The sequence below is a fragment of the Hyperolius riggenbachi genome, chromosome 4 (assembly GCF_040937935.1).
Source record: "Hyperolius riggenbachi isolate aHypRig1 chromosome 4, aHypRig1.pri, whole genome shotgun sequence".
Lineage (NCBI taxonomy): Eukaryota > Metazoa > Chordata > Amphibia > Anura > Hyperoliidae > Hyperolius > Hyperolius riggenbachi.
Window position 1 is genome coordinate 188,091,235 of NC_090649.1, and position 16,120 is coordinate 188,107,354.

Sequence of the window (16,120 nt, forward strand, 5' to 3'; positions counted from 1 at the left end):
CCTGCCAAAATGAGTCAGGTGTAAGCAACTCCCTGTTTCTTGTCATGGAATGGGGAAAGCACAGCTTGCAGGAGAAAGTAGGGCCAGCCAAAGCTTTGCATGTATAATTACATTGTCTGCAGGAGCAGCATGGGAACAGGGACATCCTCAGCTGTGTAACTAATCAGTGCTGCTCGGATACCCCTTTTCCAAATCCGGATCAGATTCGGATCCAGATACCCAGATATCCGATCCGGGTCGGATATCCGAGTTCAAAATTTTCTGATCCGAATCGGATATCCGACCGCAGTATCCGGCAGATCCTGATATCCGGATAGAAAACCAAAAGTGGCCTTTAAATTGCTTTAAAAACGTTTTTTTAGGGTATATGAGGCACGTAGCATCATTATTTTGTAAAGGGGAACACTAATTGATGATGTGAGGACTTAAAATCCCCCCCCCCCCAAAAAAAATGGCTGTTAATTAACATCAGGACTAGGTTCCAGGAAGCGGTCGTACTGCCGCACTTGGAGCCTCCCCACAACTTGGACATCACAGACACCTCCCAAAAAATTACACAGCTATTTTGTTCATAGAATCGCTATGGCACCTAGTGTTGGTAGTACCACGGCACAGGTAAAACATTAAAAAAGGAGAGGTTCCAGGAAGCGGTTGTACTGCCGCAGTTGGGGCCTCCCCACAACTTGGACAGCACAGACACCTCCAAAAAAATTACACAGCTATTGTGTTCAGAGAATCGCTATGGCACCTAGTGTTGGTACCATGGTACAGGTAAAACATTAAAAATGAGAGGTTCCAGGAAGCGGTCGTACTGCCGCAGTTGGGGCCTCCCCACAACTTGGACAGCACAGACACCTCCCAAAAAATTACACAGCTATTGTCTTCAGAGAATCACTATGGCACCTAGTTTTGGTAGTTCCACGGCACTGGTAAAACATTAAAAAAGGAGAGGTTCCAGGAAGCGATCGTACTGCCGCAGTTGGGGCCTCCCCACTACTTGGACAGCACAGACACCTCCCAAAAAATTACACAGCTATTGAGTTCAGAGAATTGCTATGGCACCTAGTGTTGGTACACGGCTGTAAAAAAAATTTGAACCTGGCTTAATGAAGATGGAGCCAGGAGGTTGTGGAGGTAAAGGGTGGTGAGGCAGGCATAGTGATTCCCACTCAGCCACTTCATTTCCCCCTCTTGCCAACAACAGGGGCCAGGAACTCACCAACCGCCCAAGCCTGGTTCATTTTTAAAAAAGTCAGTCTGTCCACAGACTGGGGGGACAGACAAGAGTGCTTCTCAGTGACCACGCCACCGGCCGCACTGAAGCACCTTTCTGACAGCATGCTGGAAGGTGGGCAGGACAGCACTTCCAGGGCGTACTGCGCCAGCCCGCTCCAGATATCCAGGTGCTTGACCCAGTAATCCAAGGGGTCCACAGGGGTGTCGGTGTCCAGTCCGCTGTAGGACCCCACATAGTCGGCCACCATCCGGGTCAGGTGCTTGTTCTGGCTTTGATAGGCAGATGCTGCTGCAAGCACCTCCTCAGTCGGCAGTGGTACTGGCGTGGCATAGAGCGCCTTTGTCAGAGACAGCAGGTTTGTTGGGCGCCGGCTGCTGCTGGATGCAGGCACCTGCTGTGCTGGCTGGACTGTGACAGCAGGGAGGGGGGGGGGAGTCTGGGGGAAGGCTTCCACCAAGCGCCGAACCAGAATCCGCTGCAAGTCCCTCCTTCGGCGCACAGGGTCTTCTCCTACAGGCAGGAACTGAGCAAGCTTCCCCTTCAGCCGTGGGTCCAGCATCAGGGTGATCCAGATGTCCTCCCGAGCATGCATCTACTTCACCCTTGGGTCTTTGTGCAGGCACTGCAGCATGTGCGCTGCCATGGGGAAGAGGGCTGCCATCTCTGCTGACACATACTCGTCTTCATCACCCCCAGTGCTGTCCTGCGCCTCTGATTCCTGCTCCTCCTCCTGCTCTCTCCACCCCCGCACCACTGCAGCTGCACTCCGCTGTGCACCCTCCTCTTCAAGGTCAGGGACCTCCAACTTCTCCAAGTCCTCAAACTCCTCCTCCTGCCGCACAGAGGTGGACTGTGAAGGTCACTGCTGCTGCTCCTGCTGGATCAAGGCTGCCTCTCCCACTTCCAGCAGAGCATCGAGGGCCTTGTCCAGCATGCAGACCATGGTCACCCACTCACACAGCGACGCATGGTCCCGGCTGACCATGTTGGTGGCCTCCAGGAAGGTTGCCAGCACCAAGCACACCAGCTGCATTTTTCTCCACTCAGCAGGGTGGATGATGTCCGGGAGGTGGGCGGTGCCGGTCCCGGACAAGATGGCCTCCATGGTGGCTTTGGCCAGGTAGCGGTTGACAGCCCGCCTCTGTTCAACCAGACGTTCCAACATTGCCAGAGTGGAATTCCAGCGTGTTGGAACGCCTATGATGAGGCGGTGCCATGGGAGGATCAGCTCCAGCTGCACAGCTTCCAGGGACGCTGTGGCACCACCCGAGTGGTGAAAATGACCCCCGATATTCCTTGCCGCTCCCAAAAGAGTGTCCATCCCCTGGTAGGTGCGCAGGAATTTCTGCACCACCAGGTTCAGGACGTGGGCCAGACAGGGGATGTGGGTGAGGTTTCCCCAGTGGATGGCAGCAACCAGGTTTGCCCCATTGTCAGCCACCACCTCTCTGTTATAATTTAAGTAGGCCTCAGTTATTTGGACTGAGTTAGTCAAAAAGGCTTGGGTGCAGACCTGCCGTTTAAGGGGATTTTCTCTTTAGAGAGAAAATCTACAGTTCTGTCAGCAGAACTAGAACATACCAAGAAGCTGTTCCTGAAAGAAGGCCACAGGCCCACACTGACCTCAACATGTACACCACAAGAACAGTAAACATGGCCATGTTTTCTAAATACCAAATTCTTGTAAATAAGGCAAAAGCATCATTAAATATTAATCGAGTAGGTGGGTATTATGACACCACGAGAGGGCTCAGCCAATAGTCGGGTCTGGGGGATGGCGAAGATGAGGTCACATTTAACTCTTTCCTAGTCGGTATTAAAGAAGCGGACGAGCTGAAAGAGGGCTCTCTGATTCCTGTTCTGCTTCCTACTTCATGCTACCTAGATGCTGACTGGGACCTCTAAGTATTTTCATTCTTTATGTAATCTGATCTAATGTCTGCTGTACATAGGTAGTCTAGAGTAACGTAGTCTAGAAAGAAGATAACTGACTAATATTCAGGAGGGAGGTTAGTCAAGAGCTGTAACGCCAAGACCTTAAACATGCGGATCTGCTTTGCTAGGATATGATGAACTATATCTGTATGTTTATGTTGTGAATAAACTCCTTAAATACTGAAGAAGCCTGAGAAAAGGCTATCTCCTGCTTGCTGTGTTGAGAGTCAAGTTATCTCACAGTCTGTGAGACGCAACTGTAAGAAGTTGCTGGTGCCGGATCTAAAGGTATAAAACAGTTTATAACACTCTGCAACTTTCAGGCCTCTGGGGGTCAGCCAACTTCTCTACTGCTCTCGGAGCTTGGCCAGGACGTGGTCTGCCGACAGTCTATTCTTCCCCAGGGTGACCATCTGCAGCAGTGCTTGGCAGTGGCAGGCCTTCACTCTGCTGCTGAGGCGGGGGTGTTTGGTGGCGGGTTTGCCGGAGAATGGAACTGGATCAGAGGTGGAACCTGCTGCACTTCCCCTGACCCTGCTGCGGGGTGGCACCAGCCACTGGGGTGATGAGTAATGATGCTGCTGTCCCATTGTTCTCTACAACCGCCCTCCTCCCCAAAACACAAGGAACCATTGTCTACCACAACTGCCCTCCTCCCCAACACACAAGAAATCCTTGTCTTCCACAACTGCCCTTACCTCCTTAACCACTTTGTATCCTACCTACAGTATATTCACGTCATTGTAAGTGGCTCTTGAAAGCCACATGACATGAATATAAGTCAGTTCCCTTTAATGAGCACAGTGCGCGTGCTAGCACGTGTCTGGGCTCATTAACCCCCCTCCCTCTAACTACACTAATTAAGGATGCCCTCCCGGGGGTTCGATCCTCCAACCTGCAGGCCGATCCCTTGTAATTTAGTATCCCCCCCTCCTCCTTCCCCCATGCTGCGATCGGGCAGCATGGAGGATTATCAAGTAAACAACATACCTCACCTTGTTCCAGCGTGATCAGCCTCCCCTCCGTGCATCATCGCTGGCTGTGTCATTATGCCGAATGGATCGGGTCCCGGCTTGATGACGTCATCAAGCCGGGACCCGGTCCATTCGGCATAATGACACAGACAGCGGTGATGCACGGAGGGGAGGCTGATCACGCTGGAACGAGGTGAGGTATGTTGTTTACTTAATAATCCTCCATGCTGCCCGATCGCAGCATGGAGGTGAGGGGAGGGGGCATAATGGCTATCTGGGGGCTATCTAAGGGGGAGAGGGGGCAGGATCATTGCGCACCTGGCCATCTATGGGGAGGGGGGCAAAGGGGCACACGCTGATATCTATGGGGGAAAAGGGGCTCACCTGGCTATATATGGGGGGGGGGCACTGACAAAGGGACACATCTGATTATCTATGGGGAGGGGGGAGAATAAAGAGGCACACCTGGTGATCTATGGGGGGTCAAGGGGGCACATATATCTTTTATACTGGGGAGGGGCTGATAAGGGGCACATCTGGCTATACTGGGGGGATAAAGGGGGACACCTGGCTATCCATGGGGGGGGGAGGTGGAATAGAGGGTACATCTGAATACCTATTGGAGGGGAAAAACAAAGAGGCAAACCTATCAATAGGGGTGGAGGGACAAAGGGGCAAATCTGGCTAATAAAGGGTCACATCTAGGATTTTTATGGGGAGGGGCTAATAAGGGGCACATCTGGCTATCTATAATGGGGGGGGGAGGTAAAGGGGCACACCTGGCTATCTATGGGGGATGGGGGGAATAAAGGGGCACACCTGTCTATCTATGGCGGGGCGGAGGGTAATAAAGGGGCATATCTTGCTAACTACAGGGGTGGGAGCTAATAAATGGACTTAGCAGTTTAGATATGTATGCTGTGAGGGTATATTACTGTTATTTTGGCGAATACGGCTTGTAATTGCTTGTAAAGTACAAAGCAAAAAAATGGGAAAAATACACCTTTATTGACAAATATTATATTGTCGCCATACATTGTACTAGGACGATCATTTAAATGTTGAAATAAACAGGACATATGGACTAATAAAATATGTGGGCTTGATCTACAGTAATACTTTTATTTATTTTTAAACGGTAATGCCTGAAAACTGAGAAATAATGACTTTTTTAAATTTTTTCTCCTTAGTTCCTTTCAAATCCTTTCAAAGTAAAATAATACTTAGCAAAAAGTACCACCCAGAGAAAGCCTAATTGGTGGCAAAAAAACAAGGTATAGATCATTTATTTGTGATAAGTACTGCTAAAGTTATTGGCTAATGAATAGGAGACCTGTGAAATGTAGAAAATTGCTTGGGTTTTTTAGGGGGAAAACCCCAGGGTAGGGAACTGGTTAAACACAAGGAATCATTGTCCTCCACCACGGCCCTTTCTCCCCAACACACAAGGAATCATTGTCTTCCACAACTGCCCTACTCCCCAACACACAAGAAACCATTGTCCTCCACAACTGCCCTCCTCCCCAACACACAAGAAACCATTGTCCTCCACCACTGCCCTCCTCCTCAACACACAAGGAATCATTGTCTTCCATAACTGCTCTCCTCCCCAACACACAAGGAATTATTGTCTTCCACAACTGCCCTCCTTCCCAAAACACAAGGAATCATTGTCTTCCACAACTGCCCTCCTCCCCAACATACAAGGAATCATTGTCTTCCACAACTGCACTCCTCCCCAACACACAAAAAGAGCATTGTCTTCCACAACTGTCCTCCTCCCTAACACACAAAAAAGCATTGTCTTCCACAACTGCCCTCCTCCCCAACACACAAGAAAGCATTGTCTTCCACAACTGTCCTCCTCCCTAACACACAAGAAAGCATTGGGCCTGATTCACAAAGTGGTGCTAACCCAGTTTAAACTTTTAGGCGTGCTAACCTTTGCACTGCTGAGTTAGCACCGCTTTGTGCTGCTCAGTATAGGTGTGATAAAAAGAAACTCGCACGAAATTCCAGCGTGCAAAGTTTTGCAAAACACAATCGCTTAAGCGCACATCCTATTTCATATAATATAAAGGGGACAACCAATCAGCTTGCAAACTAGTTAAAATCAATGCGTACATCATGACGCATGTGACGCGGAAAAAGGCAGCCAATCAGGGCAGCCCGAGAGATAACATGTATAATGCGTACGTACTGACGCATGTGACGCGGACGGATGACACATATATGATGACGCGTATGACGCGGAAAATGGCGACCGAACACGGACGTAATGACGTATGTAGTGAGTGCGGAAGCGACCAATTGAAAGAGACGGAAGGAGACATGTGATCATGCGTACGTCATGACGCGTATGACGCGGACGGAAGAGGAAGGAAGAGGCAATTAGCTTCCAGTAAAAGGATATAAAAACCCTGGTAATGAGTCCAACTCCCGTGCCCCTGATGAGTCACGAGGGAGAGACGAAATCAATCGGGCGGGAGATTGGACATACCAGGAAGCGAACAGCCGGTGGAGGCGGTGGTGTCTGCAAGCTGAGTGGAGGGAGAACAGGAGGACCCAACACAAGCTGTGCCCTGCCAGGCAACGGGGGAGAGCCCGTAAAACTCTATATGTGTAATACATTCTGGAACATGTGAGTGCAATTTTATAATTAAAGTTTTAAGTTTTTTACGGAGTTATGCTATGGAGGCTATTTCTTTGAGGTACATTGCATGGATTATGGGGAGGATGATGGTGGTCTAAACGGACAGCACCACAACGGTACCAGGATCCTGAAGTACTAAGGCTCCTGGATTTGTGCATGGTTGGCCAGTCTAGCAGTGGCCAATACATCTGGTGAGTCTGTTTACTGTTGGGTGTCCATGGTGATGGTGGCATAAGAGATCAAGAAATTGCATATGAGAACAGCATTGAGAACTCCTGAACGATGTTTATGTGGACTTTTATATGAAATAGGATGTGCGCTTAAGCGATTGTGTATAAGTATTTAGGTCTTGTCGGACCTTGTGGTAGCGCACTCCGCTGGGACTTTTTTTAGTTTTTAAAATTTGTATCAGCTATAGCGCTTTGATATTACGTTACAAAGTTTTGCAAAACGCCCATATGGTTTAATGGGCGCATCGCGCACACCGCACCGTGCGGTGCGTGATTGCGCGCGCAAAACTTTGCACGTGGGAATTTCGTGCGAGTTTCTTTTTATCACGCCTAAACTGAGTTTAGGCGGGATAAAGGGCTTTTCACAGGCGTGCTAACAGTTGGCACCGCTTTGTGAATCAGGCCCATTGTCTTCCACAACTGCCCTTTTCCCCAACACACAAGAAAGCATTGTCTTCCACAACTGCCCTCCTCCCCAACACACAAGGGCCCATATGTAGAGTTGAGCCGAAATTTTCGTAATTTCGCATTACTATAATTACGCATGCGAAATTTGCGATTACGATGCGAAATTACGGTAGTGCCATTAAAATCGTAATTGAAAATACCGAAAGCGTAATTTTCAACGCGTAATTTCGCGTTTCGTTCATGCCGTAATTTCGCATTAAACGCTACCGTAATTTCGCGTTAAACCGTAACGCTCCGTATAATATAAAAAAGCCGCCGACTTTAAGGGTTAATAGCAAAGCCCCCTTAAATGCTAAGAGCCTCAAATTTGGAGAATATATTAAGGAGATCAGGAGGAATAAGAGGAAAATTTTTTTTTTCAAAAAGACCTTATAGTTTTTGAGAAAATCGATGTTAAAGTTTCAAAGTAAAAATGTATACATTTAAAAACCCGCCGACTTTAACGGTTAATAGCAAAGCCTGCTTAAAGTTTAGGAACACCAAATTCCTAGGGTATATTAAGGGGATCAGTGGGAATAAGAGGAAAAAATGTTTTTCAAAAAGACCTTATAGTTTTTGAGAAAATCGATTTTTAAGTTTCAAGGGCAAAAATGTCTTTTAAATGCGGAAAATGTCCGTTTTTTTGCACAGATAACAATAGTGTATTATTTTCATAGATTCCCCCAAGTGGGAAGAGTTTTACTTACTTCGTTCTGAGTGTGGGAAATATAAAAAAAAAACGACGTGGGGTCCCCCCTCCCAGACCCCTTTAACCCCTTGTCCCCCATGCAGGCTGGGATAGCCAGAATGCGGAGCACCGGCCGCGTGGGGCTCCGCACCCTGACTATACCAGCCCGCATGGTCCATGGATTGGGGGGTCTCGGAAGGGGAGGGGCAGCCAAGCTTTCCCCTCCCCCTCCGAGCCCTTGTCCAATCCAAGGACAAGGGGCTCTTCTCCACCTCCGATGGGCGGTGGAGGTGGAGGCCGCGATTTCCTGGGGGGGTTCATGGTGGAATCTGGGAGTCCCCTTTAAAAAGGGGTCCCCCAGATACCCACCCCCCTCCCAGGAGAAATGAGTATAGAGGTACTTGTACCCCTTACCCATTTCCTTTAAGAGTTAAAAGTAAATAAACACACAAACACTTAGAAAAAGTATTTTAATTGAACAAAAAACATAACCACGAAAAAAGTCCTTTAATATTCTTAATTAACCAATAATACTTACCTGTCCCTTTAAATAAATGATCCCTCGCAATATCCTCGGAAATGTTCTATCAGTTACAATGTAACAAAGTTATTACAATGTAACAACTTTGTTACATTGTAACTACGCCGCACCCGACGCCACTCGCCGCTCAGCCGCCGCATACGCGTCCTGCACGGTCCCGACAGAGCTCTGAGCTATATAGCTCAGAGCTCTCTAAAGCATCTTTGTATTTGGGCTCCAAGGAGCCCCATTGGTCCTTAGCAGACCAATGGGGTTCCTTCTGATTTGAAGGAACCCCATTGGTCTGCTAAGGACCAATGGGGCTCCTTGGAGCCCAAATACAAAGATGCTTTAGAGAGCTCTGAGCTATATAGCTCAGAGCTCTGTCGGGTGTGCAGGACGCTAAGTCCCCGCCGGCTCCGCTGCCCTCCCCGCCTCTCCCACATGTCACCCACATGTCACCCACATGTGGGTGACATGTGGGTGACAGATGTGGGCGGGGTGGACAGCGGGGGCCAGCGGGGACTTAGCATCCTGCACGGACGCGTATGCGGTGGCTGAGCGGCGAGTGGCGTCGGGTGCGGTGTAGTTACAATGTAACAAAGTTGTTACATTGTAATAACTTTGTTACATTGTAACTGATAGAACATTTCCGAGGATATTGCAAGGGATCATTTATTTAAAGGGACAGGTAAGTATTATTGGTTAATTAAGAATATTAAAGGACTTTTTTCGTGGTTATGTTTTTTGCTCAATTAAAATACTTTTTCTAAGTGTTTGTGTCTTTATTTACTTTTAACTCTTAAAGGAAATGGGTAAGGGGTACAAGTACCTCTATACTCGATTCTCCTGGGAGGGGGGTGGGCATCTGGGGGACCCCTTTTTAAAGGGGACTCCCAGATTCCACCATGAACCCCCCCCCCAGGAAATCGCGGCCTCCACCTCCACCGCCCATCGGAGGTGGAGAAGAGCCCCTTGTCCTTGGATTGGACAAGGGCTCCGAGGGGGAGGGGAAAGCTTGGCTGCCCCTCCCCTTCCGAGACCCCCCAATCCATGGACCATGCGGGCTGGTATAGTCAGGGTGCGGAGCCCCACGCGGCCGGTGCTCCGCATTCTGGCTATCCCAGCCTGCATGGGGGACAAGGGGTTAAAGAGGTCTGGGAGGGGGGACCCCACGTCGTTTTTTTTTTATATTTCCCACACTCAGAACGAAGTAAGTAAAACTCTTCCCACTTGGGGGAATCTATGAAAATAATACACTATTGTTACATGTGCAAAAAAACCTGACATTTTCCGCATTTAAAAGACATTTTTGCCCTTGAAACTTAAAAATCGATTTTCTCAAAAACTTTAAGGTCTTTTTGAAAAATGTTTTTTTCCTCTTATTCCCACTGATCCCCTTAATATACCCTAGGAATTTGGTGTTCCTAAACTTTAAGCAGGCTTTGCTATTAACCGTTAAAGTCGGCGGGTTTTTAACTGTATACATTTTTACTTTGAAACTTTAACATCGATTTTCTCAAAAACTATAAGGTCTTTTTGAAAAAAAAAATTTCCTCTTATTCCTCCTGATCTCCTTAATATATTCTCCAAATTTGAGGCTCTTAGCATTTAAGGGGGCTTTGCTATTAACCTTTAAAGTCGGCGGCTACCTAACATTGATCCATGCGTCAACTTTTCCGCTTGGGAGCATGGCCATACGCATTAATTTCGTAATACCCACTGTAATGCGAAAATTACGCGAAAAATTACGCTTACGCGAAATTTCGCGAAATCCTTCTTCATTACGATTATGTACTTACGGACATAATCGTAATTACACTAATTACGCGAAATTTCGCGAAATCGTAATTACGTCATTACGCTCATCTCTACCCATATGCAATTATTTTTTTCACCTGAGTTATCTCCTAGGAGATAATTTTCATCTTCTCTGTAAACCAAATTTTCTTCATTTTACAATTGAAAAAGTGCCCAAAATTTGGTGGAAAAGTACTATTAAATTTATTTTGAGTAATTTCTTGCTTGCTGGTGGCTTAACATACATTTTATGACAAGTTGTAAAAATATCACCTAGGAGAAAACTCAGGAGAAAAAGTGAATTGCATATGGGCCAAGGAATCATTGTCTTCCACAACTGCTCTCCTCCCCAACATACAAGGAATGATTGTCTTTCACAACTACTCTCCTCCCCAACATACAAGGAACCATTGTCTTCCACAACTGCCCTCCTCCTCAACACACAAGAAAGCATTGTCTTCCACAACTGCCCTCCTCCCCAACATACAAGGAATCATTGTCTTCCACAACTGCCCTCCTCCCCAACATACAAGGAATCATTGTCTTCCACAACTGCTCTCCTCCCCAACATACAAGGAATGATTGTCTTTCACAACTGCTCTCCTCCCCAACATACAAGGAACCATTGTCTTCCACAACTGCCCTCCTCCTCAACACACAAGAAAGCATTGTCTTCCACAACTGCCCTCCTCCCCAACACACAAGGAATCATTGTCTTCCACAACTGCCCTCCTCCCCAACACACAAGGAATCATTGTCTTCCACAACTGCCCTCTTTCCCAACACACAAGGAATCATTGTCTTCCACAACTGCCCTCCTCCCCAACACACAAGAATGCATTGTCTTCCACAACTGCCCTCCTCCCCAACACACAAGAAAGCATTGTCCTCCACAACTGCCCTCCTCCCCAACACACAAGGAATCATTGTCTTCCACAACTGCTCTCCTCCTCAACATACAAGGAATGATTGTCTTTCACAACTGCCCTCCTCCCCAACATACAAGGAATCATTGTCTTCCACAACTGCCCTCCTCCCCAACACACAAGGAATCATTGTCTTCCACAACTTCTCTCCTCCCCAACATACAAGGAATGATTGTCTTTCACAACTGCCCTCCTCCCCAACACACAAAAAAGCATTGTCTTCCACAACTGCCCTCCTCCCCTACAAGGAATCATTGTCTTCCACAACTGCCCTCCTCCCCAACACACAAGAAAGCATTGTCTTCCACAACTGCCCTCCTCCCTAACACACACGGAATCATTGTCTTCCACAACTGCCCTCCTCCCCAACACACAAGAAAGCATTGTCTTCCACAACTGCCCTCCTCCCCAACACACAAGAAAGCATTGTCTTCCACAACTGCCCTCCTCCCCAACACACAAGGAATCATTGTTCTTCACATTTGCCCTCCTCTCTGACACATAAAATATTTATATTTCAAATAGTTGTATTGAATTTTCAGAAATAAAACAAATAACAACAGTAGCCCAAAGACAGCAATATACAGTATGAAGGCAGGGAGGGGATCCCCAGTCACAACTGAAACTGTACATTATGATTTTTGAGTTCTGTCTGGCTGCCACAAAAAGTAAAGTAGAGCAGACCATAGGTCCCTTACCATCTGGTTATGAAAATAATAAAATATTTTACCTGTATTATGTACACTTCTTCTCTGCCATTGAACCAAACTTCAAACTTCTTATTATCCCCTTTTACGTTTTCAGTGATTCCGACAGAACTCATCTAGTAAACCAAATCAGTATTATTATTACAGTAAAAAGAAAAACTAAATCTCTACAAATGTCTCTATTAAAAATCCTAAAAGTATCTTACACGTTTTAGATAGAAATACACATTTTAACTTCTGTAATCCATCTCTGTTCCCATGGTATGTTATACATGGACGCAAGAACAGATGGTGGACTAGCCTATGAATCTGTATGGGGAAAGTACATGGATCTCTGTGGAGATCAGCAGTTAATGTACCAGGGCCTGCGAAGTGTACCTAATGCACTATCTAACAATGTCCAATGACTCAGCGGTGCAGAAGCAATATTGTCAGGCTAGAAAGTGCAATGTCACATTTTATGATGCAGTTCTTGCAGTCCTTTCATCAGTGAAAAGCCATAAAGGTGCCTACTCATGCAAAATCACTGTCCCCGTAGGGATCGGGACTGGATCCCTTGAGTGACAGTTCAGGGCTGAGCCAAGTAACATGTTCTGTTGCTATGCAGGGGGGAAGAGGGACAGCAATATAATGCACAACAGAGTGGCTTCCAGCGAACATGGTAAAGAGGGGAACACCGTGCTTCCCAAAGATGATCCAACTATCCCTATCTTTCAGTGATGCACTAGGGCGGTTGTACACATGCTAGATCCTCCAACATGAGCAGTGTATTGAAATTCTGACTTGGAAAGAAAATGAGGGGGAAAAAAAACATGGGCGGTTTCAAAGCCACCATTTGGCCATATGGGCTGGTGGCTAACAGGAGAATGTGTAGCCCGGGCTGCATCAACCAGCCCATATGACTGTCAGATGACTGACAGTGAGGTGTGATCAGTGGTTTTTGTATATCACTTCCTGTTCCTGTCTGTACAGAGGAAGGTATGGGGTGGAGAAAAGCATTCAAAGGATCAGGAATAATAGCTTATTTACCAAGATTCTGAATCGGAAATGTTAGTGTCAGTATAGTGTACAGACTGCTGTGGATAAAAATGTGTTTACATGGTGGTGTAGCACTCTTGCTTTGAAGTGCTGGATCCCCGGTTCAAGTTCAAGACGGGGTACTATCGGCACAGAGTTTGCATGTTCGTCCCATGTCTGCATGGGATTCTGGTGGGCACTTTGGTTTCCTCCTATGTCCCAAAACATACAGATAAGTTGATTGGTTTCCACCTAATTTTGGCCTTAGACTATGATGGACATATATGACTATAGCTAAAAGAGATTAGATTGTGAGCCCCTCTGAGGGACAATTGGTGGCAAGACTATATATTCTGTAAAAGCAATACAGGAAATGTCTGCGCTATATAAATACTAAATAGTAATAATAAATAACAGGCATCTAGAATCCAGGAGGTACTCATTTTTATTTTATACGTTTGCATGTCCTGTAAAACTATGTATTTTTAAAGATTGCAACAAGTTTAATTTGACTTGCAGTAAAACTGACATTACCTTCAATGCATTTTTGAAGCTATAGGAAGGTGATTTCTCGTGTCCCTCTGTGCTCTCCTCCCGCTTCTTGCAGAACAGTAGAGTCTTGGCATACAGGAAGAGGTGCCTCTGCATGGGCTTGAATCTGGCCAGATCTTTCACCTTGTTATGACCTTTCTTGTGGTCAGTCCACACATTGAAAGAGCCCTGCATCAGCAGCTTACCAAGTTCACTTAGATCCCCCTGCAGAAAACATACACAGGCCAGTGAGCATACACATACTGTAATCAAGGCTTTGGGTCATTTTACTGCACTCACTATTCCAATTTGTAGGTGCTATTTTTCCTAATAATGCCTGTTTTATGATTGTTTTAGAACTGCTTCATGCTAAATATGTATCACTTACAATAAAATATTTTAGCACATGACCAGCTAAACTGCAGCCCACAAAAAACAATGAGTCTGTACACAACAGTTGCAAGAGATGAAAATTAGAGAATTGTAGGAAATTTTTTAGAGTTTATGAAAATGATTTTGGGACAAATTGCTTCCATATGTGACCCATCATCCTTGAAGTCACCACAGTGTTGACTGATCCTATGTTATATTTAGTATCCATTCCCACATGCCCGATTTGGGTGTATCCATTCTTTTCATTGGGGTACGGCAAAGTAAGGTCCCGTCTTGCACAACTTTACTGGACACCACATATACAGTGGATACAAAACAACACAATGAAAATCTATGAAGATGGACTACATGCATTCTCAATAGTGCTTTCAATGGAAAACCGGACAAGATGAATCCTACAACACTGCACTCCTGGAGGGTGGCTGTGCTAGGTTGGCTTCTTTGGAGCTGGGTTGATATCTTTAGCTGTTGGCAGGGGTTTTATCTCTCTTCACTGTGTGTCTCCCTGGCTCTTCTTTAGCACATTGGTGTCTCCCTGGCTCTTCTTTAGCACATTGGTGTCTCCCTGGCTCTTCTTTAGCTGTTAGCTGTTGGCAGGGGTTTTTCCTATCTTCATTGTGTGTCTCCCTGGCTCTTCTTTAGCACATCGGTGTCTCCCTGGCTCTTCTTTAGCTGTTAGCTGTTGGCAGGGGTTTTACCGCTCTTCACTGTGTGTCTCCCTGGCTCTTCTTTACCACATTGGTATCTCCCTGGCTCTTCTTTAGCTGTTAGCTGTTGGCAGGGGTTTTCCTCTCTTCACTGAGTGTCTCCATCCTCCCTACTCATTTGCCTTGGTCCCTTGCAGGCATCCCTTTCAGTCAGTTGATGCAACAGTTGGCAGGGGTTTTACCAAAGATAGTATTACACTACCGCAATCTGTACTGGTAAGAATAGCAGGCATATAACACTTTGCCCATAGGGCTGAGACCAATATGTACAAGTTGGGTTTTACAACACCATCCCCTCACGGGTTACAGATCACACCTGTCTGTAATGACCTTTGTGCCAATGAGGATTTGCTGAATTCACTGGAATCAGTGGTCGTGTGCAATCTATAAAGGTGATGTATATGATTTGTGCTGGCGAGGGTCCTTGCTGATCCCCTTCACTGATGTGATGTCAGTGAGGTGTACCTATCTCACCACATATAGTTACTTAGACTGTGTGTCCACGGCTCAATATCAAATGATCACCAAGTGAATACCCATATACTGTATTTATATAATGCTTCTTGGCTTAAAACCTCAGATAAGATATCCCCATAATGACAAAGGGACAGCTATATCTCATCCAAAGGACTAATGACTAAGGTAGCAGTGGAACACGGCGTGACCAAGCGTCCAGGAGGACGCGAAACGGCCGTCGCTAGGCCCACATCAGTCCCTCACTCCCACCTCCTACGCTGACAGGCCCACACAAGGAACCGCAAGGTACTATATATGCACGATACTTGGCAAACTTGGCAAACTTTGTATGCAGTAATGGAACATGCCATGCACAGAATCTAATTTTGATGTATAACACTGACAATAAATCTACATGCTTAAGACGGAAGATGCACGCTATCTGTTTCTATATGCATAATGTTCAAGCCTCTTCCTTCAAAATTGTGGAGCGGAGCACACGTCTTATATAAGCATTTGTCTACAAGCATATGAAAGTATAGCCTGTCAGCCATTGTATTGACCACCTTGGGCACACCGTACTCGCACTAAGACTGGAAGCAACGCACCCCTTAAAGGAGAAGTGCCACGCCATCTTGTTCCTTTCTATACAACCTAATGACTAAGGTAGCCAGATAGGGACCTCATGGGGGTCAAAATATATAGGTATCACGCCTTCATAGAGGGTATACTGGGGGGTAAAAAACAGCAGTGTGGAAAGTGTATATACATATAAATAGTGCTTACTCAACAATTGTTTCACCCCTCAAAACGGGGTGTTGTCAAGAGAAAAGTAGTGCACAAAATAATAACACAGATATAGTAACCCCGCCACCAACCAACAAAGTTACCCCCAGCAA

General features: G+C 46.3%; 1 protein-coding gene across 5 annotated transcripts in view; it reads right to left on the bottom strand.

Annotated features, from left to right (window-relative positions):
* MCF2L2 (MCF.2 cell line derived transforming sequence-like 2) overlaps positions 1-16,120 on the bottom strand; it is a 448,572-nt gene that overhangs the window by 59,799 nt on the left and 372,653 nt on the right. For all 5 annotated transcript variants that reach the window (XM_068281097.1, XM_068281096.1, XM_068281100.1 and 2 more), the window contains exons 22-23: positions 13,669-13,890; positions 12,141-12,233 (exon numbers count right to left, since the gene is read on the bottom strand). In XM_068281097.1, the coding sequence (XP_068137198.1) occupies positions 12,141-12,233; positions 13,669-13,890 (315 nt within the window). The remainder of the gene's footprint in view (positions 1-12,140; positions 12,234-13,668; positions 13,891-16,120) is intronic.